The sequence below is a fragment of the Mizuhopecten yessoensis genome, unplaced genomic scaffold (genome assembly GCF_002113885.1).
Source record: "Mizuhopecten yessoensis strain PY_sf001 unplaced genomic scaffold, ASM211388v2 scaffold7597, whole genome shotgun sequence".
Taxonomy (NCBI): domain Eukaryota; kingdom Metazoa; phylum Mollusca; class Bivalvia; order Pectinida; family Pectinidae; genus Mizuhopecten; species Mizuhopecten yessoensis.
In genome coordinates, this window is record NW_018407127.1 from 172,763 (window position 1) to 200,484 (window position 27,722).

At 37.4% G+C, this 27,722-nt stretch overlaps 3 protein-coding genes across 5 annotated transcripts in view; 2 read left to right on the top strand and 1 right to left on the bottom strand.

The window, feature by feature from the left end:
• LOC110454002 (protein FAM81A-like) overlaps nucleotides 1-22,333 on the bottom strand; it is a 31,710-nt gene extending 9,377 nt beyond the window's left edge. Inside the window, exons 1-3 of the mRNA XM_021503284.1 lie at nucleotides 22,270-22,333; nucleotides 835-1,299; nucleotides 254-502 (exon numbers count right to left, since the gene is read on the bottom strand). Of these exons, the coding sequence (XP_021358959.1) occupies nucleotides 254-502; nucleotides 835-1,179 (594 nt within the window). The 5' untranslated portion in view covers nucleotides 1,180-1,299; nucleotides 22,270-22,333. The remainder of the gene's footprint in view (nucleotides 1-253; nucleotides 503-834; nucleotides 1,300-22,269) is intronic.
• On the top strand, nucleotides 4,814-19,824 carry LOC110453991 (protein FAM81A-like). Of its 2 annotated transcripts, none has more exons than XM_021503261.1 (6): nucleotides 4,814-5,067; nucleotides 9,746-10,165; nucleotides 10,432-10,680; nucleotides 11,606-11,848; nucleotides 16,334-16,444; nucleotides 19,147-19,824. In XM_021503261.1, the coding sequence occupies exons 2-6, from the start codon at nucleotides 9,752-9,754 to the stop codon at nucleotides 19,360-19,362; spliced, it is 1,233 nt and encodes a 410-aa protein (XP_021358936.1). In that variant the 5' UTR covers nucleotides 4,814-5,067; nucleotides 9,746-9,751; the 3' UTR covers nucleotides 19,363-19,824. The 2 variants fall into 2 exon arrangements, with proteins under 2 accessions (XP_021358936.1, XP_021358937.1); XM_021503262.1 differs by lacking the exon at nucleotides 4,814-5,067 and adding an exon at nucleotides 7,166-7,416.
• Nucleotides 22,334-22,391: 58 nt separating the features above from the next.
• LOC110453997 (ras GTPase-activating-like protein IQGAP1) overlaps nucleotides 22,392-27,722 on the top strand; it is a 146,696-nt gene continuing 141,365 nt past the window's right edge. For both annotated transcript variants that reach the window (XM_021503278.1, XM_021503279.1), the window contains exon 1: nucleotides 22,392-22,732. In XM_021503278.1, coding sequence (XP_021358953.1) covers nucleotides 22,675-22,732 — 58 coding nt within the window. In that variant the 5' untranslated portion in view covers nucleotides 22,392-22,674. The remainder of the gene's footprint in view (nucleotides 22,733-27,722) is intronic.

The window sequence follows — 27,722 nt, forward strand, 5'->3', positions numbered from 1 at the left end:
ATCAGGAGACAAAGAAATATCTTAGTGTCAACAGTTCATCAGGAGACAAAGAAATATCTTAGTGTCAACAGTTCATCAGGAGACAAAGAAATATCTTAGTGTCAACATTTCATCAGGAGACAAAGAAATATCTTAAGTCCATAAAACTGTTTGTCGAAAGGTGAATATCTATCACATTGGTAACAGGAAGTAGGGTACAGGTTAAGAAAGTGTAGGATGTGAGGCCATAGGTCAGAGGTCAAGTGGGTCATACCCTGGACTCCAGTTGGTGGACTCGGTCCAACACTTTGTTGTTGCCGTCTGCTGAGAAGTTGCCTAATTGTTTCATGGCCTCCTGACTTTGTCGTAAATCGGTTGACAGTTTTGCGATGGACGTATCACAGCGCACAATTCTGCCCCGTAGGTCAGTCAGTGAGGCGACATGATGTACTTCAAGATTCTTGACTGCATTATTTGTTCCAACAGTTGCATTGTCTCGGTGCCGCAACTGATCATCTACCATCTAAAACAAAGGGAGATAATTTACATTAAATAAAAACTTTTCAAAAATATAACTCAAAACTGACATATTTAAATCATGTGTCCTGGATACAGTGATAAGTATTTTGCCAAGATATGTTATTGTAATGCATTTGAACATTTCTAGCTCCATAAAAAAAATCTCTAAATATTAGATAACAAATTCAAGTTTACCTCACTGTGTAAATCTTATGTAAAAAATATTTTCTTTAGCAATGCTCAATGCAAATTTAGGCCAAATAAATATCAAACAAAAAATGAGTAATCTACAGTATATGAATAACGATATATTTGCTGTGTTTGAGAATGACTTACAGCGATGTCAGTGTTGAGTTTGTTGACAATGGCGGTGATAGTACGAATATGTTCTTGTAACATAGACCGAGCATGTTTCTCCTCCTGCCACGTGCCATGTGTAAAGTTGAGACTGTCAATCACATCCTCTTTGATCTTAAAAGCCCGATCAATTAATGTTTGGGTGTTCCTTTCTTGTTGGGCAAGCCTCTCTTCCAAAATGTCCAGACGGGACGGCCCCCTACTTTCTCTTGGTACTATTTCCTCTGGGCGAGGGCTGTTTCTGTAGGTAATTCCGTACTCCTGACTTTCAGTTGCTGCGTAAGGGGCACGAAGCGCAGGTAAGGTCCCTCCCCTTCTGGCCATGGTGAGCTTCACAAATTACAATATATCTGATGTTATTTCCCACACAAAATCTCTCAGGTTTCTTTCATAAGAAACACCCAAGCACTTTGGCTAATATGTGGAAGCACTATATATTTTGACCTGCAAGAATAAAAAGAAAAAGCAGTTTAATATCAGTCAAAGTAATAAATAGCAGTAAAAGAACTAAATTTAAAACTATTTTCTAAATTTCTGTTGAAATATAGGAACCAAAATCACTCACATTTCATCCACAACTTTAAAACGATATGATTACCAACAGAACAAAATCTTCAGCTTATTTCACGAATATTTCCATAAGCTTTTCATCCCGATTACAACATACAGGACCAGTGAAGATAAATATGTGTGTAAACAACTTGAGGTTTATTTGGCCAGAAACCAGAGAACAAGAATCAATATTACATATTGATTATGAGACATGGTCTGGCCAACAAAACGGCTGTAAGCACCTGTAATTAGGTCTTAATTGATATTGTGGAAGTTGTAGTTGTTGATAGGTATTGACATTTGACTCCAGGGTGTGAAATTCAGCAAATCAATATAGATAAGGATTAGAGGGCTTCCCATGCAGACAGGTTATAGTTTTATAAAATACATTGTGCCAGAATGTAAAAAGCATTCCATTTTTGTGTCAAGCTTTATTACGCAGATTTCAAGTGACCTTTAAAAATGTGGCAGCGTAATGGAGGCTTCTTGAAACAAGGTTCATGATATTTTATTTGATTAGAATGCATTCATAACTTTTAATCAGGATAACGCAAAATGAAGCAGCATAAACTTCCTTAAAGACAGTTAAAACAGCATAAAATCTGAAGTCAGAATTTGTGAGACGATGGTAGGTTTAACCAGAGGTGCTGGACAAACACAAGCGTATTTGATGTGTATCTACTAAATCTACATGATATAAACACATCATGTGCTTTTGGTTGCCCAGCACTTGTGGGTTTGACTGAACATCAGGCTAGCACCCCCTTGTGTAGTAAATACCTGTCTATAAAGATCACCTCTGTATAGTAAATACCTGTCTATAAAGGTCAACTATGTAAAGTAAATACCTGTCTATAAATGTCAAATATGTAAAGTAAATACCTGTCTAAAAGTGTCAACTATGTAAAGTAAATACCTGTCTAAAAGTGTCAACTATGTACAGTAAATACCTGTCTATAAAGGTCAACTATGTAAAGTAAATACCTGTCTATAAATGTCAAATATGTAAAGTAAATACCTGTCTAAAAGTGTCAACTATGTAAAGTAAATACCTGTCTAAAAGTGTCAACTATGTACAGTAAATACCTGTCTATAAAGGTCAACTATGTAAAGTAAATACCTGTCTATAAATGTCAAATATGTAAAGTAAATACCTGTCTAAAAGTGTCAACTATGTAAAGTAAAAACCTGTCTAAAAGTGTCAACTATGTACAGTAAATACCTGTCTATAAAGGTCAACTATGTACAGTAAATACCTGTCTATAAAGGTCACCTCTGCATAGAAAATAACTTGTCTATACAGGACAGCTTAGTACACTAAGTAACTTTCTATAAAGGTCACATATTAAGAGCAACTACCTGTCTATAAAAGTAATCTATTTACAATTAATACCTGTCTATAAAGGCCACTTTAGTATAGTACTTTTCTACAAAGTTTACCTCTGTATAGTAAATTAACCTGTCTATAAATGTCACCTCTGTATAGTAAATACCTGTCGATAAAGATTATCTCTTTAAAACAAGTACATGTCTTTGTTATCACCTCTGTATAGCAAAGTACCTGTCTATAAAGATCATTTCTATACAGATAAACTACAGGTAAAATTTAGATAGAAAAATTAGTTTGATAAGCCACAAGGTAAAGCCAGATCATCAAGTGTAAAATTACATGTGTATTGACTGATGGCATCAACACATTTATAGCAGAAAAATATCTTTCCTACATAAATATACACTTAAACATTTCAATATTATGTCTCCGGTATTGAATGTCTGATGAACAAATGTACACAAACCATACAGATATAAACTTATAGATGGTCTCCTTATGTAAATGATGATCATAGAAATGAAAGAAATTTAAGGAATATTTCTGAACACTTTGCCTGAAATGCACCGACAGTAAAACTTCATACATCATTTTCATTTTTTCTCTACTGTCAACAGATAGTTTAATGACAGTATTGACACATCGTAAAAGACACAGAAGTTGGACAAATAAACAGAAGATATCAACTGAATCGAGATTCATACACTCGCTGTGAGAGTCAAAATCAATTTACTTCGTGTTACATGGATCAGATGTAAAATACAACGGTACCTGAATATAAAGTTTTCCTCTTCTAAGCCACAGAATTACTAACAGCCTGGTTGTCCTACCTGACACTTTTACTAAACACACCGCACAATGGCAGCACCATTCTCAAAACATGTAAGGACAGGACTCAGATGAATTGAATTCAAAAACTGTTTACCTGTAAAATCTACTTTTAAATTCAAACAAGTGGAAATAATTTGAAGTATATACAAACTTCATTTACAACATGACAACCATGTTTTCCAAAATGGTTGGTTCGATCATGCGAGCTAGGATGACATGGGATCTATCTGTGAAAGGTGACATAAACACGTTTGATTTCTGTACAGTGGAGGGCCCAATGTGGGGAAAATTTAAACCTACTTTGTAAAGTTAATGTAAAAGTCGTTGGGGGAAGAAAAAAGAAAAAGAAAAAATGAAGCATTTTTTAAGATATTTAGACAAATATTTTATTAAATATTTTGTCACATTTTGCTTCTACATTGAAAAAAAATGGACTTTACCAATACCTGACTTTACAGACACCTGACTTTACTGACCTCTAAATTTACAGACACCTGACTTTACAGACATCTGACTTTACTGACCTCTAAATTTACAGACACCTGACTTTTCACATACCTCACTTTACTGACACCTGACTTCACTGATACCTGACTATACCAATACTTGACATTGCAGACACTTGACAGAAACCTTAATTTATCATCACCTGACTTTAAGGATCTCCTGTAATATTTGACATGAACCAAACAAGACCGGTTTCTCTATAAACCCTTATTTTGCTGACACACTGTCTTAGCTGACCAAAGATTCAGTCCAACTTGATGTCAGTATAGACAGATTTCACTGTACAAATGTACAAAAATGTATTACCACATAAATTAGTAATCTTCCCTTCAAAATGATGTAAAAGTCGCAACAAATGTAAGTTTCATAAAAAAAATATTCAGTGTTTTTACATTAATCACAAAACAAAATTTAAATATCTTGAAAATGATAGTGTTTTGAAAATTATTGGATTTTCAACTTTGTGTTCATCAATATACACTACTCCATTGACAGTTACTACAGTTAACCATTTCACTTGGTGACTTGATCATCCTGTCAACTCCTGACTGATATTTACATGTACAATTCATCCTGGTAACCCATCGTCCAATTAAAATTGATTGTTTACTTTCTGAAGAACAATAGATAAGAAATATTTGCCACTGTTCAAACTCTCCAAAACCAGCGCTAAGGCAGGACAAATATCAGCTAATTCAGGGATTGTATCTCCCTGGGGTGCCTTGTCCAGCCGGTAAACATCGGTCTAGGATTATTGAAATCACTGAATAGGATTGTAGAGTCTATCGAACAAATGTGGAAAATGTATACAAGTCAACATGGGGTTTTATTAGAAAATGTCATAGGTTGAGGAATTTGAAGAAAGGTGTCTCAGGAACTCTACGTGAGCCTAAGACAGTCACCCACTTGAAACCCACAGAAAGGATGTATCTCCGCACTGTTCACTGATCACAGGATTATTGTTTACTTCACTTGGATTCTACATAACAAATGTAAGCTGATTTTTTATAATTACATGTACAATTGTAACTTTAAAAGTAGCTGATCACTGTGAGCTAATCACTGTGCTGATCACTGTGAGCTAATCACTGTGGGCTGACCACTGTGAGCTGATCACTGTGAGCTAATCACTGTGCTGATCCCTGTGAGCTAATCACTGTGCTGATCACTGTGCTTATCACTGTGCTGATCACTGTGAGCTAATCACTGTGCTGATCCCTGTGAGCTAATCACTGTGCTGATCACTGTGCTGATCACTGTGAGCTGATCACTGTGAGCTAATCACTGTGCTGATCACTGTGCTTATCACTGTGCTGATCACTGTGAGCTGATCACTGTGAGGTAATCACTGTGCTGATCACTGTGAGCTAATCACTGTGAGCTGATCACTGTGCTTATCACTGTGCTGAACACTGTGAGCTAATCACTGTGAGCTGATCACTGTGCTTATCACTGTGCTGAACACTGTGAGCTAATCACTGTGCTGATCACTGTGAGCTGATCACTGTGCTGAACACTGTGATCTAATCACTGTGAGCTGATCACTGTGCTGATCACTGTGAGCTAATCACTGAGCTGATCACTGTGAGCTAATCACTGTGCTAATCACTGTGAGCTGATCACTGTGAGCTGATCACTGTGAGGTAATCACTGTGCTGATCACTGTGAGCTAATCACTGTGAGCTGATCACTGTGCTGATCACTGTGAGCTAATCACTGTTGTTTGGGTCAAATATCTTGAAAAAAAATGGAGCCCTGACAGTTCCCAAGATTTTTGTTGTTGTTAAATTTTCATTGATGTACAATAACTTATTTGCTGTTTTAACTGATTCTTTTTTAACATCGTATCTGTTCTCATTCATTAAGACACTTGCTAATCATACACAAATGAGAAATTGTGAAAAACAAACTTTTTATCAGACTCAAGTTTTAATTCAAAAGAAAGAATCTTGAAAAGGTCGAATGTAATCTAGAGAAATATAAATTAGTTTTAATACAAAAATAAGAAATAAATCATTAATATAATAGACATTTACATCAATTCAATAACAAATAGAAACTTCATGGCAAGATTCCAATGGTTAAAATATTCTTTGTAGCTGTAGAGTATGGCAACCCAGATCAAAGGCAATACATTTCTGTAAGCTCGTTGCTTTAATTCATGAATTTAACATGTAGGAGAAGTGTTCATATGTATTTGCTGACCCACAGCTGATAGTTATCAGAATAATTATGATACATTTCAATTCACAAATGACTTTCTTCCCCAATTTTTAGGCAAAAGCATATAACTCCTTTAAGTGATTCATACTGTGAAACATCACTGATCTGTATACATATGTACTTCGGTTTGAAATGTAAAATCAGTCAAGAATGATTTTGAAAACTCCAGTATAACTTTATTGTGACATCATCTTCATTGTAGTAATTCAACTAGATGCAATGTTAGCTTTTATTTTGTTTTATTTGATCATTTTTTTTCCTCAAAATTTACCTCACAATTCGCATGCAATTCAAATTATTTTAAGTTTATATCATCATTTGAATACCTAAACATCCAATTTTATTTTAAAAGATTCTTTTCTATGATGCTTTGGAGATTCCAAGTATTATCATGATGAGTTTTCTGAGTTGATGATGCTGGAAAATTCATTAAATTACTGAGTGTATATATATATATATATAATACCGTACCCCATAAGAAAATGTTCTGGATTATCGGCATCTGGATTAGCGTAAAAACATGTATACATGTACATACATGGCTGTTGACCATGGAGGGTAAAAGGTGTTGTATTATTCTTCGTGATGCAAACCTGATTATTTTTACAACAGAATGGTTTGTCCATGTTTCCTGTTGTGAACACAACCTCAACAGTTGGACTGATTGATCAACAATTTTCGTTGCTCATGTTTAATAGAATTTCTATCAGAATCTATTAAAAAGTCCAAGGGATCGGTTTACAATTTGTTGGTTTTTGAAGTGGTGTCGATAAAAGTGATCTAATTATTCATAATCTCAAATCATTCACATTGAAATGACGATAAATAACAAAAACTGAATGTCCACCATTTAATGTGTAATTCAGATTTCTACAGAAGGTGTGGGTATTGAAAGACTGTCATTCTTTGGGAAATCTTTTATGAAGCTGAATAGATCTTGAGTAAGTGTTTAGGGGTGTTTAACATAGGGTACGTAGAACGCTTTAAAGGCCAGACAAAGTGTGAACATGTACAGAGCGGATCATAGTTTAGACAACATGGCGAGGAATCATGACATTCTTGTTTCCCTCTCTGTACACCTAGAAATCATACACATTGGACCTACTAACTCAATATAGGTAAGTTTCATGATAAAAAAAAGCATGTTTTGAATACTTATTTATTAAGTGTTGAAACTAAAATCTTGTATACTTTGCCTCCTTTTTTATTTATTTTTTACATTTTTTTTAACATAAATTGTACTTACTGGTAACTAAAACTGTCCTCTTTAAAATTTGGTTGTGAAAACTCTTGACATTCAAACATTATCTGCAGTGTGTATTGGATACAATTGCTGTTTATCCTACAACATAATACATACTGTATAAGGGGCCTTCATAGCTGTCAACTCTCACTCATTAGTCCAAACTTACACAAACTCAAAATCTACATCCTGTGGTCAAATGATCTCCTAGTTACTGCAGTATGTGTGTAATGATCATAGCAGATGTGTCTGAATCAAATGAATGCATTTTGGAATTATTTTGATACATAAATTGGGGAAAATAAATTGAGCAAAGCAGTTTCAGTCATGTTTCACACACTAACGTCAGTGAAGGCAAATTCGTCACATTAGTAAGGGTTTCTGTTAATAATTTGTAGCATGTATCAAAATGCCGACGAGCACCAATACAGAAGATTCGACTGAAATTCCTATAAATAAACATTGTCGTAAACACGCCTGAATGACGTCATGCAGCAACATTTGTGACGTCATCAGGCCTTCCATGGTTTTGCTCAACGGTGCAGGCAGTTTCGCCACCTTCAAACATTTAACTAATTTACAAGTAATCTATGTGTTTAAATGTAAAATTTTGTGTGTTTATGTTCCACAAGCCGTACTGATACGAACAGCTCCAAATGTGTGTGTGTACCAATGATTAACATTGAAATACATGGCTTTTCTTAGTTGTGATTGTTAGTTTTCGGTAACTTGAAGAAACTGATTAATGTTGTTTAAGAAAGATGACGGGTATCGGCTGAGATGATGTCAATTTACATGATACGAAATAAAGACCCGGTGCTTAACAAATATAAACTTCCAAATCGCTGCCCAATATTATATTTTTCATCGGGTCAGGATGAGAGGGTCCAGGGCTTTCAACGATCGCCCCCCCGTCTTTTTGGATAATTTGTCACATGTACGTATCCGATAGTCTTGCACGTCAACGGGAAACATCTGACAAATTAAAACGATTTTCTTGGGCTTGAAAACTTATTCAACAAAGACTGCCCGGCCAGGTGTTGTAAATGTAGTTACTTTTTCATGTAAAAATCAGTCTTTGGTAACTGTCGGTCTCTACGTACAGTCAGCATGCGATTGTACAGCAGCACTTTCAGACCGACAACAAATTCCTTTCAGATATAAATCTAGAAAATTTCTAGATGATATTTTAATTTAAGTGTTGTAAGATTGTTGAACGTAAGACGCAAACAATACTTTAAAAAAGATACTGGTTGATTGTATTCTAAATACACATTGCATGAAAATGAAAACTGACGAATTATCAAATCGTGGATCTTTCCGATTGTCATCGGGTGGGGTGGTAGAAGAGAGGGGAGGGGGACAGATATTTGAAGTGTGAACATATAAACTAAATTTGACACTGATATATAGATACATCATGATCAGGAATTTACTACATGTAATACTATTGATATATGTGTTATAAGAGTTTACACTAAATGGATTCAATTAGATTGTTAAATAAACCAAACAGTGTCTGTACTGTACAAGATTAATAGCGTCCATACCGTCCAAGGTTAACGTTTGTCAAAAACCCTGGACACCTTCTCTAAAAAGCACCCTGATATAAAAACAGTGTAATAGGTTTTCATTTTGTACATTTATCTCCTGGTAAATGTACAACAGACTGAGTGTTCATATAGAATCTTCCTATGGTTCGTACCGACGGGACACATTCTCTTTTCAAAAACTTCCACATTGAATTCTTTAAAAGCAATTGTTCCCTTTTCATTTGAATGTTTGGACAGTGGAATTAAAATGCCTGTATTGAGAACACACCACTTCTTATATACCCAGTAGATTTAAGGACAATGGACAATATAAAATCATTTTAGAATTCAGAACAAATCATAACTCTTTACTGGGATATTTTAGTACAAAACTCAAGTAGATTGGTTTTAAGTGTGATGTTTTCAACTTTTTGTAACAACACAAAACTAACCTACCCAAAATGTTGGCATCCTATAATGGAGCTGCCTATATTCATGTAGAAAAAGTCATTCTTTATGGGTGTGCTTTTTTGTAAACATATTTTAAAACACTTAACATTCATTCTCCATAAAAGGACCGGTACATTAGGTGTATAAAACATCACGATTCTAACTGTCATCACAATGTCTAAGTAACGTTTAACACTGCCCCCTTCACATTTCTTTCTCTAGATCGACATGGCACAGAGAGTAACTCTACCACCTATATCACCCATAGGCGGGGGGCAAAACTACGATGTTGTGGAGCAGGATTACAATGCAATTCGTGTGGACAGCCCCCGCCATAAACAAGTATACGTCGAGTCGGGCACATTAAGTCCACGTTTCAACAACCTTGAAAGTAAAGTGTCGCAAGCGTTGACAACTCAAAACCACGTCCTGTCGCAGCAGCAACAGGTAGCCGACGCTCTCAGTCAGCAGCAGGCCATGACAAAAAACTTGATTGAGAAAGCTTTTCAGAACCGAGATGATTTCATAGACAGTCTGGCCCGAGCAAAAGATGACAGAATAGAGTCGAACACTCGGTATCTGTTACAGAACCATCTACGATATATAACCACCATTGTTCAGAGGTTGAGCCAGGACATCGCTGTAAGTATATCTTGAAATACCAAAATATTCTTCTCGTATACTAAGTACAATGGACAAAAATGTTGGAAACTTCCTTCAAAGGACCATTCTCAGTAGATACTCCAGTACTGCTGATAAGATTAGTAAGACTCCTTCCCTGTATTCAAATTTGCGTGTCAAGATTTTGACATCACCACTGTATTCAAATATCCTTATCAAGATTTAAGAGACGTTACCAAAGAAATAAAATGTGATAAAATAGTTTGAAATGGACTTATATTCCACAGGAGCAGGAAGAACAGCTACGTCTGCGTGATACAGTTGTTGTGGGGACCAACAAAGCTGTGGGGAAGATAGAAGTCCACAACATCACGAGTCTTCAGGACCTACGCAGCAGAATCGTCCGGTGTGATGCCAGCCTCATCAGACACTCCTCGGACATCAGAAACTGCTTCAATGACATTGGTGTTGTGTCAAAGGAACAACAGTACTTGAAAGAGAATCTTACTGAAAAAATACATCGACTTGAAGCAGAGGTAGACTAAAGCGCCTCAAAGTTTTATTTGTAGGGAAAATAATGAAATGAATATAGGTCAGGAAGCTTAAGTTAGAAAGGAATACATTACCTGATGCATTGAAGGCAGCTGAACATGTGGTATTTATACAAGTAACATTTATAGCTGTATATCATTGGGCTCCTTGACAAGGCAGTTTGAAATCTGACATCAGAATCTTTGCTACAGTCTTTCAGTACTAATTCAATGGTATTTTGGAAGATGTTAAGCTAATTTTGCTAACTTGTTAACGAGGCTAATTATTTAGGAATCACTATACAACAAAACCTAGTATGGGAGACCTGCATAAACAACATCACAGAGAAAGCTAATAAGACTTTAGGCTTTCTGAGAGAAATTTAAAAATAATATTCTGGAAAATTGATGAAAAAGCATTTAAATCTGTCAATTCATCTCCTGTTTCAGCCCCTTACTGTATCTAAAACGTGATATTAACAAATTGAAAATAGTGCAACGAAGGCTATGCTGTGTCACCAACAGATATCACAATACCTCTAGTGTTGGTGACATACTACTAGACCTTGGCTGGTGAAGTCTTTCAGACAGACATAGAGATGCACACCTCTCCCCGATATTTAAAATTACTCACAACGAAGTTTCAGTCGAACCAAACATCATCAAACCCAAAACATGACACAACATTTTCTGATGCATTCTTCTACCAAAAACTCCATTTTTAAACAACCTGTTCATTCTTCCTAAGAACCATCATTGATTTAAACAACCTGTCCATTCTTCCTAAGAACCATCATTGATTTAAACAAACTGTTCTCCTCTATTGTAAACAGGAACACCACCAACTCCTCCAAAGCTTTTCTTTCATTCTATAAACATTGAATATGGTAGACGCATTACAGTAATGGAAACTCCTTTTTGCATTCCCTAGATGCTGTCGATTACTGCAGAGTTGGAAAGAATGACTGGAAACCAAATGACTGAAATAGTTCATGTGAAAAAAAATGCGAACAGAGAAATTGAAATACTGGACGAGAGGAACCATGCTGCTGTGTTGGAAGTGAGAAATGCCATGACCTCCCACAGAATGACGATGGACTCCCAGCAACACAACATGGAACTCAAGTTCACAGCAATGATGAACAAAGCTACAGAGGAATGGAATGCTGTTCTGGTGAGTTATCTGACTTATCTCCCCTGTCTTACACTGGTATCATGTCATCTTAGCTGTTAGTTATCTCCCTTGTCTTACACTGGTATCATGTCATCTTAGCTGTTAGTTATCTCCCTTGTCTTACACTGGTATCATGTCATCTTAGCTGTTAGTTATCTCCCTTGCCTTACACTGGTATCATGTCATCTTAGCTGTTAGTTATCTCCCTTGTCTTACACTGGTATCATGTCATCTTAGCTGTTAGTTATCTCCCTTGTCTTACACTGGTATCATGTCATCTTAGCTGTTAGTTATCTCCCTTGCTCTACATGGACTTATTGCACCATCATCCTTTGAGCTTAGTTTTTGTAGTGAGTTACCTCATTTTTCATATAGGTATTGACATTGTGTGACCTCAGCTATTGTGGTCAGTACTTATATTTAGCTCTCAAGTCTTCCACTGACATTCTTAAACCTTTGTTATAGGACGAGTTGGGCCTAGGGCTTACGCTTGTAAGGCAACCTTATTAATCCACATCCACATATGGTGATTTATCTCCCTTGTCTGACACTGACTTTCTACAATCAAGGCTGTTGGTTCATTGTAGGTGACACTGTTGTAAGTGTCTAGTCGCTTCTTGTTGTCAGAGTCTGTAGCCATTCTGCATGACAAACTGTCAGAGCCTGTAACCATTGTATTCCTTTAAATCACAGCAATAAAATAGTGTGTTTTCTCTGCGTAATTAAGAAATACACGTGTATTGAGCAATCTTCGACAACGATTATGGTTTCAGATAAAAACAAACCAGATTTAGAGATGTACGTCCTTTCAATATCTTCACTTTAAACTGCTCATCTCACCATCATCACTGTGTGGCCTCAAAGCAATATCAATATAATGAATAACAATCTTTCCATTTCTACAGCTCCAATTCATATAACATTTTCCATAAGCTTTAAGCTTGCAAAGACATTCAAGTCTTGTGGTCATCGGGTAAACTGAATTTAAATGGTAAACAGGTAATATGTTTCCATGATACCTCAAACAAAAAGTTTATTTGTGAAATATTTCACTTTCATTTAGAATAATAAACAAAAGGCATATAGGGCCTGTAATGCTCATACATGTAACTCATTCTTAAGAGGTCTTTTGAACACATCTCTATTGCCTTAAATGTAGGTCAAAGCCTTTGTGTGCAACAAACATGGGAGTTTTTCACCTGTATATACAGTCCCCCAGAGTGAAGGAATCGTTCTCTCTTTAGGTGTGGGGTATATACAGTCCCCCAGAGTGAAGGAATCGTTCTCTCTTTAGGTGTGGGGTATATACAGTCCCCCAGAGTGAAGGAATCGTTCTCTCTTTAGGTGTGGGGTATATACAGTCCCCCAGAGTGAAGGAATCGTTCTCTCTTTAGGTGTGGGGTATATACAGTCCCCCAGAGTGAAGGAATCGTTCTCTCTTTAGGTGTGGGGTATATACAGTCCCCCAGAGTGAAGGAATCGTTCTCTCTTTAGGTGTGGGGTATATACAGTCCCCCAGAGTGAAGGAATCGTTCTCTCTTTAGGTGTGGGGTATATACAGTCCCCCAGAGTGAAGGAATCGTTCTCTCTTTAGGTGTGGGGTATATACAGTCCCCCAGAGTGAAGGAATCGTTCTCTCTTTAGGTGTGGGGTATATACAGTCCCCCAGAGTGAAGGAATCGTTCTCTCTTTAGGTGTGGGGTATATACAGTCCCCCAGAGTGAAGGAATCGTTCTCTCTTTAGGTGTGGGGTATATACAGTCCCCCAGAGTGAAGGAATCGTTCTCTCTTTAGGTGTGGGGTATATACAGTCCCCCAGAGTGAAGGAATCGTTCTCTCTTTAGGTGTGGGGTATATACAGTCCCCCAGAGTGAAGGAATCGTTCTCTCTTTAGGTGTGGGGTATATACAGTCCCCCAGAGTGAAGGAATCGTTCTCTCTTTAGGTGTGGGGTATATACAGTCCCCCAGAGTGAAGGAATCGTTCTCTCTTTAGGTGTGGGGTATATACAGTCCCCCAGAGTGAAGGAATCGTTCTCTCTTTAGGTGTGGGGTATATACAGTCCCCCAGAGTGAAGGAATCGTTCTCTCTTTAGGTGTGGGGTATATACAGTCCCCCAGAGTGAAGGAATCGTTCTCTCTTTAGGTGTGGGGTATATACAGTCCCCCAGAGTGAAGGAATCGTTCTCTCTTTAGGTGTGGGGTATATACAGTCCCCCAGAGTGAAGGAATCGTTCTCTCTTTAGGTGTGGGGTATATACAGTCCCCCAGAGTGAAGGAATCGTTCTCTCTTTAGGTGTGGGGTATATACAGTCCCCCAGAGTGAAGGAATCGTTCTCTCTTTAGGTGTGGGGTATATACAGTCCCCCAGAGTGAAGGAATCGTTCTCTCTTTAGGTGTGGGGTATATACAGTCCCCCAGAGTGAAGGAATCGTTCTCTCTTTAGGTGTGGGGTATATACAGTCCCCCAGAGTGAAGGAATCGTTCTCTCTTTAGGTGTGGGGTATATACAGTCCCCCAGAGTGAAGGAATCGTTCTCTCTTTAGGTGTGGGGTATATACAGTCCCCCAGAGTGAAGGAATCGTTCTCTCTTTAGGTGTGGGGTATATACAGTCCCCCAGAGTGAAGGAATCGTTCTCTCTTTAGGTGTGGGGTATATACAGTCCCCCAGAGTGAAGGAATCGTTCTCTCTTTAGGTGTGGGGTATATACAGTCCCCCAGAGTGAAGGAATCGTTCTCTCTTTAGGTGTGGGGTATATACAGTCCCCCAGAGTGAAGGAATCGTTCTCTCTTTAGGTGTGGGGTATATACAGTCCCCCAGAGTGAAGGAATCGTTCTCTCTTTAGGTGTGGGGTATATACAGTCCCCCAGAGTGAAGGAATCGTTCTCTCTTTAGGTGTGGGGTATATACAGTCCCCCAGAGTGAAGGAAATATTCTCTCTTTAGGTGTGGGGTATATACAGTCCCCCAGAGTGAGGAAGATTGTAAGGATCCAATCTTCCTCCTGTGGTAGGGTAGCAGGACTGAACTTTCTTTATAGTTGCAGCTGTCATAAATATTTAATTTGAAAATATAACAACTGGGAAAGCAAGATCAATATGTATACTCTGGCTGATAGATTTTGAAATCAACACTATACAACAATATGATGCATATATGAAATATTGAATTGTCATTTTTTTCTATGTCACAAATTACTGGAATATTCTTGGTCATCTGTGACATCATGAAGGCATTACACAGCAACACACTAAGATGGTACTCTGTTGTTTGTACCATATACTAACATTTGTCACTGTTTCTATGAAGACTTATTTGAAAAAAAATAAACAATAAAAATGGGTGGAAATCATTGTTCATGTTTGTAGAACCAAATAGGTCACAAGAAAAAAACAGAGTTGGATGATGTTGTATCCCCAGGGTTTGAAATTAAAACCTGCAAACATACTACATGTACCACATAATCCTGAAATAAGTCAAAAGAAATTAAAACCTGCTAACATACTACATGCACCACATAATCCTGAAATTAGCCAATAGAAATTAAAACCTGCTGACATACTACCACATAATCCTGAAATTAGCCCATAGAAATTAAAACCTGCTTACATACTACCACATAATCCTAAAATAAGCCAATAGAAATTAAAACCTGCTAACATAATACCACATAATCCTGAAATAAGCCAATAGAAATTAAAACCTGCTAGCATACTACCACATAATCCTGAAATTAGTCCATAGAAATTAAAACCTGCTTACATACTACCACATAATCCTAAAATAAGCCAATAGAAATTAAAACCTGCTAACATACTACCACATAATCCTGAAATAAGCCAATAGAAATTAAAACCTGCTAACATACTACCACATAATCCTGAAATTAGCCAATAGAAATTAAAACCTGCTAGCATACTACCACATAATCCTGAAATTAGCCCATAGAAATTAAAACCTGCTAACATACTACCACATAATCCTGAAATTAGCCCATAGAAATTAAAACCTGCAAACATACTACATGTACCACATAATCCTGAAATAAGCCAATAGAAATTAAAACCTGCTAACATACTACCACATAATCCTGAAATAAGCCAATAGAAATTAAAACCTGCTAACATACTACCACATAATCCTGAAATTAGCCAATAGAAATTAAAACCTGCTAACATACTACCACATAATCCTGAAATTAGCCCATAGGAGTGAGAGGACCAATGCATAAGCTACAGCTTGAACTTATAAAGACAATGAAATAGCATTGGTAGGCGTTTCTATTGAATACAATAGATATGGGTGGGCTTATTACCAGACATCAGGTTATTGCTGGATTATAAACATGGGTAAAGGCAAGTGGAGTTTAACATTTTCTACCTTAATGATATCTGCCACTTGAAAATTGTTGTTGGAGAGACTACATTCTTTTTTTATAAATATTTCAAAAATAAATGAAAAGTTAAATATTTGTTGGTATATTACAGAATCGTCTAGAGCGAACAATGGGTGATACAGCCAACACATTTAGCAGTCGACTTCACCACCTGGAGCAGGTCGTGATGGCTGACAGGGAAATCCTACGTGATCTACAGTCGGTAAGTCACATACATATATGTATACCATAGTACTGGACCTCCATGTGGTACCCCACACCATATAGTACTAGACCTACATGTGGTGCCCCACCCCACGGTACTAGACCTACATGTGGTGCCCCACCCCATAATAATAGACCTAAATGTGGTGCTCCACCCCATATAGTACTAGACCTCCATGTGGTGCCCCACCCAATAGTAATAGACCTCCATGTGGTGCCCCACCCCACAGTACTAGACCTACATGTGGTGCCCCACCCCATATAGTATTAGACCTACATGTGGTGCCCCACCCCATATAGTACTAGACCTACATGTGGTGCCCCACCCCACATAGTACTAGACCTCCATGTGGTGCCCCACCCCATAGTACTAGACCTCCATGTGGTGCCCCACTCCTAAGTACTAGACCTCCATGTGGTGCCCTAACCCATAGTACTAGACCTACATGTGGTGCCCCAACCCACAGTACTAGACCTACATGTGATGCCCCACCCCATATAGTACTAGACCTCAATGTGGTGCCCCACCCCTAAGTACTAGACCTCCATGTGGTGCCCCACCCCATATAGTACTAGACCTCCATGTGGTGTGCCCCACCCCATAGTACTAGCCCTCCATGTGGTGCCCCACCCCATAAAGTACTAAACCGACATGTGGTGCCCCATCCCATAGTACTAGACCTACATGTGGTGCTCCATCCCATCGTGCCCTCCATGTGGTGCCCCACCCCATAAAGTAAGTACTAGACCTCCATGTGGTGCCCTAACCCATAGTACTAGACCTCCATGTGGTGTGCCCCACCCCATAGTACTAGCCCTCCATGTGGTGCCCCACCCCATAAAGTACTAAACCTACATGCGGTGCCCCATCCCATAGAACTAGACCTACATGAGGGGCTCCATCCCATCGTACTAGACCTCCATGTGGTGCCCCACCCCATTTAGTACTAGACCTACATGTGGTGCCCCATCCCATCGTACTAGACCTCCATGTGGTGCCCCTCCCCATTTAGTACTAGACCTCCATGTGGTGCCCTAACCCATCGTACTAGACCTCCATGTGGTGTGCCCCACCCCATAGTACTAGACCTCCATGTGGTGCCCCATCCCATAGTACTAGACCTACATGTGGTGCTCCATCCCATCGTACTAGACCTCCAGGTGGTGCCCCACCCCATATAGTACTAGACCTACATGTGGTGCCCCATCCCATCGTACTAGACCTCCATGTGGTGCCCCACCCCATAGTACCAGACCTCCATGTTGGCCACCACCCCTAAGTACTAGACCTACATGTGGTGCCCCACCCCATACTACTAGACCTCTATGTGGTGCTCCACCCCATATTACTAGACCTACATGTGGTGCCCCACCCCATATAGTACTAGACCTCCATGTGGTGCCCCACCCCATACTACTAGATCTCTATGTGGTGCTCCACCCCATATTACTAGACCTACATGTGGTGCTCCATCCCATATAGTACTAGACCTCCATGTGGTGCCCCACCCCTAAGTACTAGACCTCCATGTGGTGCCCCACCCCATAGTACTAGACCTACATGTGGTGCCCCACCCCATAGTACTAGACCTACATGTTGTGCCCCACCCCATATAGTACTAGACCTACATGTGGTGCCCCACCCCATCGTACTAGACCTCCATGTGGTGCCCCAACCCATAGTACCAGACCTCCATGTTGGGCACCACCCCATATAGTACTAGACCTACATGTGGTGCCCCACCCCATATAGTACAAAACCTACATGTGGTGCCCCACCCCATATAGTACTAGACCTACATGTGGTGCCCCACCCCATAGTACTAAACCTCCATGTGGTGCCCCACCCAAATAATAAAAGAACTCCATGTAGTGTACCCTACCCTCACAATACTAAACCTCCTTGTGGTGCCCTACCCCTATAATACTAGACCACCATGTGGTGCCCCCCCCTTCCCCCATAATACTGTACTTCCACATGGTGCCCCACCCCAATACTAATAGAACTCCATGTAGTGTCCCACCCCTATAATACTACACCTCCATACTGTGTGTTCCACCCCATAATACTAGACTGTGCCACTAAAACTAAACCTCCATGTGGTGTACCCCACTTCAATTATAGTAGGCCTCCATCAGGTTTAACATGCATCCCCTGTGCGAGGTCTACATCAACCCCATAATACCAGGCCTGCAAGAGACCTGCAACCCATCTTACCCTTTTATACTGTATTTGGAGGTTTGTTGCAGAGAAGATTTAACAATACCAAAGCTATTAAAATAATTGGGTTTTCATTATGTGGACAAAATTTATATAGCAAATACTTTGAAGCAATCTCACATGAAAAGGGAGGTAACCTTGCTCTGTTGTGTCAACAAATGATGCTTCAACAATGAAATAATTACACTCATGTCACAAAAAAGAAGACAAGAGAAAATCTGCGATGGCTGTCCATAGTCAACTTACGATTTTATTTCAACAATATTTATCTAAATGTTTTATTGAACAAGCCTTTATTTCCGCTTTTTTAAGGAAATGACAAAGAAATTAACAGCCACTGAAAATCCTTCTTTTAGCTCCCCTAATTCTACCTACAACTTTCCTAAGTGCCCTTGATGCTGATTAGATTGAATATTGTAAATACCTCCTCTACATCACTGTTATGAATGTTTTAAAAACCTTAATTTTTATACTTTCAGCATGTGGAGAAGCGAATGCTGCACAGGCTTGAAGTTCACAGCCGTCACCACCAGGAGGAGCTTGCAAAATCTAAACGTGAATTCCGTGAAGGTTTCACATCTGTTCATGACAGCATAGCAAATGCCAAAACAGTTCTTGAAGGGAAACAAAAATTACTGGAGGACAAATTAAGAAAAGAAATCTCACAACTTCGACAATTGATTGTACTTGTTTAGTGATCGACTTTGTAAAATATATCATAGTTATGTCATGTTTCAATCAGATGAAGTGATTCAAACTTTTATCCAGCTAAGAAAAACAAGTAGAAATACAAGTCTTATTATTCCCATACCAAGAAGTTTCAGATGTAAACAAATTTATTTTAGGTCCTAAGGGAGGGAACTCATCCATACCCTAGCATGTGTAACCACTCAGTAGTATCTATATTGATAAGACACATTTGTTTCTTATTTTTAATTTTGTGTACTCATTGTAAAGAACATAGCATGCACACTAATTGTATAATATGTATATTGTTTTAATATGTAAATTGTTTTTACTTACATTTTATAGAGAATTTCAATGTACTTTCAAATTTGCATCATACTTTACAACATTTTAAGCTAGCCTAATTTATTTTCAATTGAAAGTATAATGTATTTAAGTTCACATGCATGCTTATTTATCCACATTTGAAATGTTATATGAATAAAAATTCAATTTTGAAGCAAAACACTTATATTTTGCTTTAACAAATTATTTATAATCTTTTTCATATTCATACACAAACTGTGAAAAACAATTAGTTGGTTGCTTTATACAGATTTCAACTTTTTTGAATTGATGTTGAAAAGTGTTAAAGATAATGTGACAGTTTAATAGACATTACAACATCACAAATTAAATACTATAACAGCATAGAGCTAGGTCCATCATAAAAACATTTATTAGATGGTTTAACAATAAACTAAGAGATGAGGCATAGATTTGATTATAAGTTATATATTTTCCTAATTTGTAACTATTTCAGAAATACATTGAATTCAACATTAGATAACTGAAGATGCTTTCTGGTGTCCAACCGAAGGTATCTATCTAGGAGAGTAACTGATCCCCTTATACATGTAGTTTTCAGTTAAATCAGCTGATACAGGTTGTTCACACAAATAAAAGAAAGTTCTGTTTCATCCCTCTAGAAGTAGATAAGCCAATAATAAATTGTAACAAGTGACTGTACCAAATTAACATATTCTTTATAACTCTGCAGAGGTGGAACCAGGAACAGAGGAGAAACACAAAAAGCAACAACTTTGTTCTATAATCTGCCTAATTATATGATATTTGGATGAAAGACAAAAATAAAAGCACAAAATAGATAAAAACCATGCTCATCAGAGTTATAATTGCTGTAAAACAGTTCTGAAACATTTATAAACATTCTCGGTACACATTCAAAGAAAGGTTACAGAGAGAATATGAATGTTTCAAAAAACAAATGTCTTTCCTTCGGTGCTGATGACAGTATGTGTATTAGGATCATGGACACTTTACAATCAAATTTCAAACATGATATATGTTGACTTTGACCACTTTGTCGACTACTAGTTTTGTTGCGTTAGTGTATATGTTGAATTTGACCACTTTGTCGAGTACCAGTTTTGTTGTGTTAGTGTATACGTTGACTTTGACCACTTTCTCGACTACTAGTTTTGTCGCGTTAGTGTATATGTTGAATTTGACCACTTTGTCGAGTACCAGTTTTGTTGTGTTAGTTTATATGTTGACTTTGACGACTTTGTCGACTACTAGTTTTGTTGTGTTATTGTATATGCCAAATGCAGAATCAAAACCAAAAGGACATTCCGTGTATCTTAGTTTAGACACCATACTTTATGGTTAAATAATTCGTTGATACTTCCTAAATTTCACAACTGTTCTCTAGACGACCAATAGCGTCATTATTATTTTTTGATAAACTCTGACCCAGGTTTTATGATATACCTGGTACACATTTAACAAACAAGGAAGAAACATAAATTCAACAATTGTGTTTTGTCTTTTTAAGATGGCGGACCTTGCATATTGATGATCTATCTATAGCTATATATATAATTTGCGCACCCCAACTTCAAACTTTATTTCAACACAAAAAAACTGCAAATTACATGAGTTTTCGCGGCATGTCATTAACTTGTACTTATCTCACAATAATAGATAGGATGAAAAATGTACTGGTTATATAAGTCAGTAGAATAATGTTTTATAAAGTTTAGTCATAATTCAAAAATCAACATGCTGGATAATTCTATAGTTATATATATTTGGCATCAATAGAATATATTTATAATAAACTATATTATGAAGAGAGTAAGTTGATATTTATGAATTGATACTTTTAAAAGTATTACTAAAGAAGATTTGATAGGATTTTATTTTGTTTCTAACTGGAAATTGAATACTTTTCTATACCAGTAATATTCTCTTAGCGACAACTTTAACCATGCTACCTGTGATTTGTACTACATAGCCAACAATTTTGATTTTATCTATACAATTACATAAAATAATGAAGACCCAACACTTATTACTTACACTATATTGACATGACAAGTCAAAGATTAGAGAAACCCAAGAGATAAACTCTGATTATTATTAACCCAAATAAAAGAATTTTCAAACATGTGCATAGTTAAGTTGAATAAAAACACTTTGTTTAAATGATGTTACTTAACAAAGCCACCAAATGTTCTTGTGCTAATCAGATATTTTCTCAGCAACAAAATTACTTTGGTTTTAAAAGTATTTTTAATTCTGGGGCGGACATTTTCAGTTTTTGCAACCTATTAAAATCATTTTGACGACATGAAAAAATGTCTTTACTGAAATTTCAGAACACGCATAAAAATCGGCAAAACACATTGTTTCGTCAAGAAATATTTCACAATATTTGTTGGACACAGCCTGAACATGTCTTGGCAACGCACCAGGCATGGCGTTGTTCTCATGATTCTAAAACTTGCGAGCATTAAATCAATCAAGTATCAATTAACTTAAAGTAATTGCAATCTAGTTTGAATCTCTCCAGTACCGCCTATATACCAGACAATACTGATGTCACCAATAGCGTTTAATCGATAGTTTACCTGTTGCTTCAGTTCACGGTCGTCGCCATTTGTAAACAACCTGATTTGAGCGCCTTCTAACGAGTTTTCCTTGAACTAAAAGGTCAAAGGTAGAAGGTGAACATACCCATAATTCCCGCGGAAATAGTTTGAACTCTGTGGGTCGCGCCTCATTCAACTGACTGTACACAAGAGACACGAGAAAGCAGGGATACTAACTATGCAGAAATGTCCGTTTCACTTTGGATTAGACAGTTTCAGTGAAGCTGGATTATAGTACAAGCAAGGGACATTTATGTTGTTAATTTATGGTTTGATGTCACTTGCATGGAAATAAGTGTTTGTATATTCTAAAGGAAATTGTGTGTTCACTATTTTGGCGGACTAAAGATATTAATGTGTAAGTGTCACTGAAGCCTACACATAATGTCGACAGAAATGGAGGTTAACGATGGTCATCCAGGTCCCAGAGAAAGACTGAGATGTAAGTTTAGCGGTCATTTACACCGTCTTTCCTTTCTAAGTCATGTCTTATGTATGTGTATTGAAGCGCGCCCTGGTATCCGACCTTCTGTAGCTACAGCCTGAAGCTCCTACGTACACCTGCCACTCAGCATGGTAAACAAATCAATCAACGACCACATGTCACCGGTTACAGGTCGTTACACATGGATTACTACAGTTGAAATGACATAAAAGTCTATATGTCAGTTCGTTAGAAAGTTGAAAAGAAGTTTAGTCTTTTATTAATAAAGTATGATGCAAATCACTACTAAAATAACTAGACATTTTATTCGTAAATATCTTCTTCCAAATATGGAACTTGACTTCATGATTGAATTTGATCAACAGGGACAGTGTTTGGTGGGTCCCAATACAATTTAAAATGTGTAGCATTAACCAGAGACGTATATATATACACTGGCTTTATATGTCTCTGCATTAACGTAACCTATAAAACAAATGTGTGTTTGGGGAGGGGGCAGTTTTTGATGGTTACGTTTTAGTGTACATCCAGAATAAAGTACATAAACAGTAAATGATGAAGAAGCAAGAAGGTCTAGAGAATTTTTAAAAAGGACTTATGTTATTTTCAACATCATTGTAAGTGGAGTTGTCCAGTAAATCATTTCCTAGTTTCTATGTTGAAAATTACATGTATAGCATTAGTGTGGCTTACAGCTGGTAGACATATAAATACAGGTATGATTAAATGTAGAACAGGTAGAGGTCCCAGCACCCTGACATTCCTTCTCAGGTAAATGCGTACCTGTGCAGAGGTGTTATATAATAGAGTACCGACAGCTCCACACCTAAGTCAGGTGACCACTGCAGTAGACTTGTTACAGAAGTCTGATGTGAGTCAGAGTTTACAAATATCAAACACACATACATCACGTCTAACAGGATATGATTATATACAACAGGTATATCAGGTTTTGGGGGATTTCTGTATCGTTATGATCATAACAATCATCTGTTTATGTTGGATCCAGAGCTTTGGACAGCATTGTGCATTCCTCCTAAAATCACAAAAATCAATGAACCATTAATTAAATGTACAAGAACCTGTTTTAGTGTTTTTGTTGTTTTGTAGATATAGGTGAATGTATGTGTGAAACGATGTGTGAAATTCATGATGTGACTTAAAATATTTTTCAATTTTAGACTTCACTACTAATACCCCGCCACTACAAATCTGCCGCAGAGCGTCAGCTACACACTTTGGCAAACTCCACCCTTAACTGGTCACTGTTATAATAGCAACCACCTGTTAAATAACTAAAAGCTTATTTCTGTCGCAAACATAAACATGTTCCCTGATTTGCATGATGATCAGTTTAAATTTACATGATTAATACGCACCAGAGAAGCATTATTATACAACACAAGGTTATGCACATATATTATATATATACAATGTATATATACACACGTACAGTGATTTTTTTTGCTCAGCTTTACTGCAGAATACAGTCTGTTTCCCTTAGCTAAAAAGTGCCTTTTTTTACCAAATGACAAAAAACTGAGGAATATATTCCCGATTTTAATACAAATAATGCTATATTTTCCAAATTCATAACGGAACAGGCTGTCGTAAAATTTAGGTAACAAAAACACTGACGTATATAGTTTCAAGATAATGAATTCTCATAGTCATACACTCTTAGATTTCTAAGTTTACGTATGGATATGAATCTCATTGGGAAATAAGGACTTGGTCAGGGATCCTCCAAATGACGTAAATTTAAAAGCATGTTACGATAAACAACCTCACAAGGACTTGACTTTAAATTCCAGCGATTACGATATGCTCTACCACTGTTGTCAGAATAATTTACACAACTTGTAACTGGTGGAGATCATTATCTGGCGGAAGCACTTGAGAAGGAGCAAATTAGTTCTTATACAAAAAGTCAGTGTCAACTTACAGAGATTTCAGGATTTCACACACTTTTCTGACATAAAACACAGAGACCCAGCGACACAGGGTCAATGATTGTAGTGTTGTCCGGATCCAAAAATCATACATTTAAACCGTTTTACAAAAAAAACTGTGTTTTAGTTTGTAATGCCTATCAGTCACCAAAATGCATTCATAATGCAATAACATTACAGGGTACACTCCTAGATCTAGAATTGGTTTATTAATCCTTTACTCTCCTACTTTAAATGTATTATTGGTGGTTTATCTCAGGGTAGACAGTTCTATATTTGGGAGAAACCAACATTTGTTCATGTCAAATTGAGTGTTGTATATTTGAAGTAGATTGATTGATAAAGCACAACTATATAAAGGTAACTTCAGGAAATTGTCACTGGTTTTTGCAGCCATATATGACAATGCTAGGTTTATTTATAGACATGGAAATAACTACATATATGTATATATATGGTTACATTTCTGTCACTGATACATTTGTATATATATATATAAACAAAACAGCAGTATGTTTCATCTCAAAAAGCAGGAAGTGAAATGTATAGAAACTGAAATATGATAGAAATTGAAATTGTAATCCTCAGTCGTATGGTAATTTAGTTTGTTTGATATTTTTTTAACAGCCCCTTAACAAAGTAAGGTCATGTAGGGCAACTCAGTAGAATGTGGGTCTACAATAGTCAACACAATAAGGTAATGTAGGGCAACTTAGTAGAATGTAGGTCAACAGTAGTCAACACAATAAGGTCATGTAGGGCAACTCAGTAGAATGTGGGTCTACAATAGTCAACACAATAAGGTAATGTAGGGCAACTTAGTAGAATGTAGGTCAACAGTAGTCAACACAATAAGGTCATGTAGGGCAACTCAGTAGATCAACATACTAGGGTCATGTAGGGCAACTTAGTAGATTAATTTAGGTCAACAGCAGGCTAATGATACAAATTAGCCATGAGAGACCAAGAAGAACATGCTAAATGCAAGATAAGCCGAGTCACTGTCAAACTTTTTACCTGTCAAAATATTCTCTGCTTACATGTTTTTACAGGTAGCTTCGTATACGGTATATATATGTATGTATACTAGCTACACGTATATATTATGCATATTTCCTTGTCTAATTATGCACACATGTCAGAGCAAGTTATAGTTTTAAAAATGAATGAACTGAAATTCCCTCTTATTTTAGAATTGACGCATGTCATATACATGTATACACTACTCCTGTTTATAGATTTTATTTGTTCAATTGTAAACTGTCATGTCAAGTCTTATATTACTGTTCCTAAATTGCTTACCAGCAAAACTTTATAAGTAACTAAAATGTCAGTTTTGATCCATGTTTCAGCTCTGATACTTATGAGATTTAGACATAGTTTTCCATACTAACTGGATGAAGAAATATTCTAAAAAGTTGTTCTGAAAACTTTATGCTCCCCGAAAAAAATTCAGGCAGTAGATATGAAGTGGCTGCGTTGTCCGTCTATATGTGTTTGTTTATCTGGGCAATAACTACTAACTCGCTGAAGATAGCTTAAATAAGTATTGAAGAGATGTATGTAGGATGGCAAGGTGGTGTGTCGCATGCTAATGGGTTCATATGACCAAGGTCAAGGCCGCATTGATGTCAAAGGTCAAATTAATTGTCTGGAATTATAACCTCTGACTCTTTGACAATATATGTTGGTGAAATGTAATAAATATATATAGGATGTCCAGACAGTACCACTATTGGGTCCGACTCCCAAGGTCAAAGTCATATTGAGGTGAAATCAAAGGTCGGGTATATATAACTGGCCATAACTTCTGACTCCCTGATCCATGAAGATATATAACTGGATGACATTTTAGGGATATACATTGTATGAAGGAAGGCAATCATTGGTATGTGTTGCCACAATGTATCTACAGATTGGTCCGTACCGTACGCCCAAGGTCAATGTCACTTTGGGGTCATATTTCAAATACTTTGTCTATAGGCTAGGCCATAACTTCTGATTTGCTGACAAGATAGCTTATTGAAATTTTAAGGATATATGAAAGTTGGGAAGGCAGTGTGTCGCCTACCACTTTCGGGTCAGAACGCCCAAGGTCAAAGTCACATTGATCAGGTCACACTTTATTCCTGTCTTTGTGAACCTTTTAGTTTTCATCAGTTTTACTGATTTTCCTGCTAGAGTATATGCTTTTGGAAGATTGTAGTTCATTTCCTCATTTTTCCTTAGATATGTTTTATAACAAGAAGAAATTGAAGCAAATCCTGCGTAATAGACAAAAGAGAGAGAGATAGAAGATCTAGCACATATTTAGATATTTTTGTTACATGATCATTCTTTACCAAGCTTACAAGAGGTGGCGGAGGCAACAGAGGCAACATAAGACAACCATATGTTTTTGTAGTGAAAATATTTAACGAGAGGTCTGATTGAGGTGGGCTTTTTAGTGGACATAAACGTACTACATGCAGGAAAAGTCTGAAGTAGAATATGGTACAGAACGTACCAGAAACATGCTATGTCCTTGTAATGATCACATTGAGCTGATAAGGAATTTAAGGTGGATCAAAAGTTCAATGAAGAAAGTGGCTTTGTGATGTAATTAAATACCTGTGTGTCTGGGCTGGGGGTCTACTGCCCGACACTTCATGAAAATTAATTGACCATTAATTGTTCAGTTGTACTGCCAAGTAAGTCAGCATTGCTCGGATGTTAATTTCTAAGCCCTGTGTCATATGTATTTATAGAATATGACTTTCCATAATCAACCTTATAGGTGTCCCAGCCCCTCCCCTATGTCTTGGTGTCCTAGCCCCTATCCTATGTCTAGGTGTCCTAACCCCTACCCTATGTCTAGGTGTCCCAGCCCCTACCCTATGTCTAGGTGTCCAAGCCCTACCCTATGTCTAGGTGTCCCAGCCCCTCCCCCATGTCTGGGTGACCCAGCCCTACCCTATGTCTAGGTGTCCCAGCCCCTACCCTATGTCTAGGTGTCCCAGCCCCTACCCTATGTCTAGGTGTCCCAGCCCCTCCCC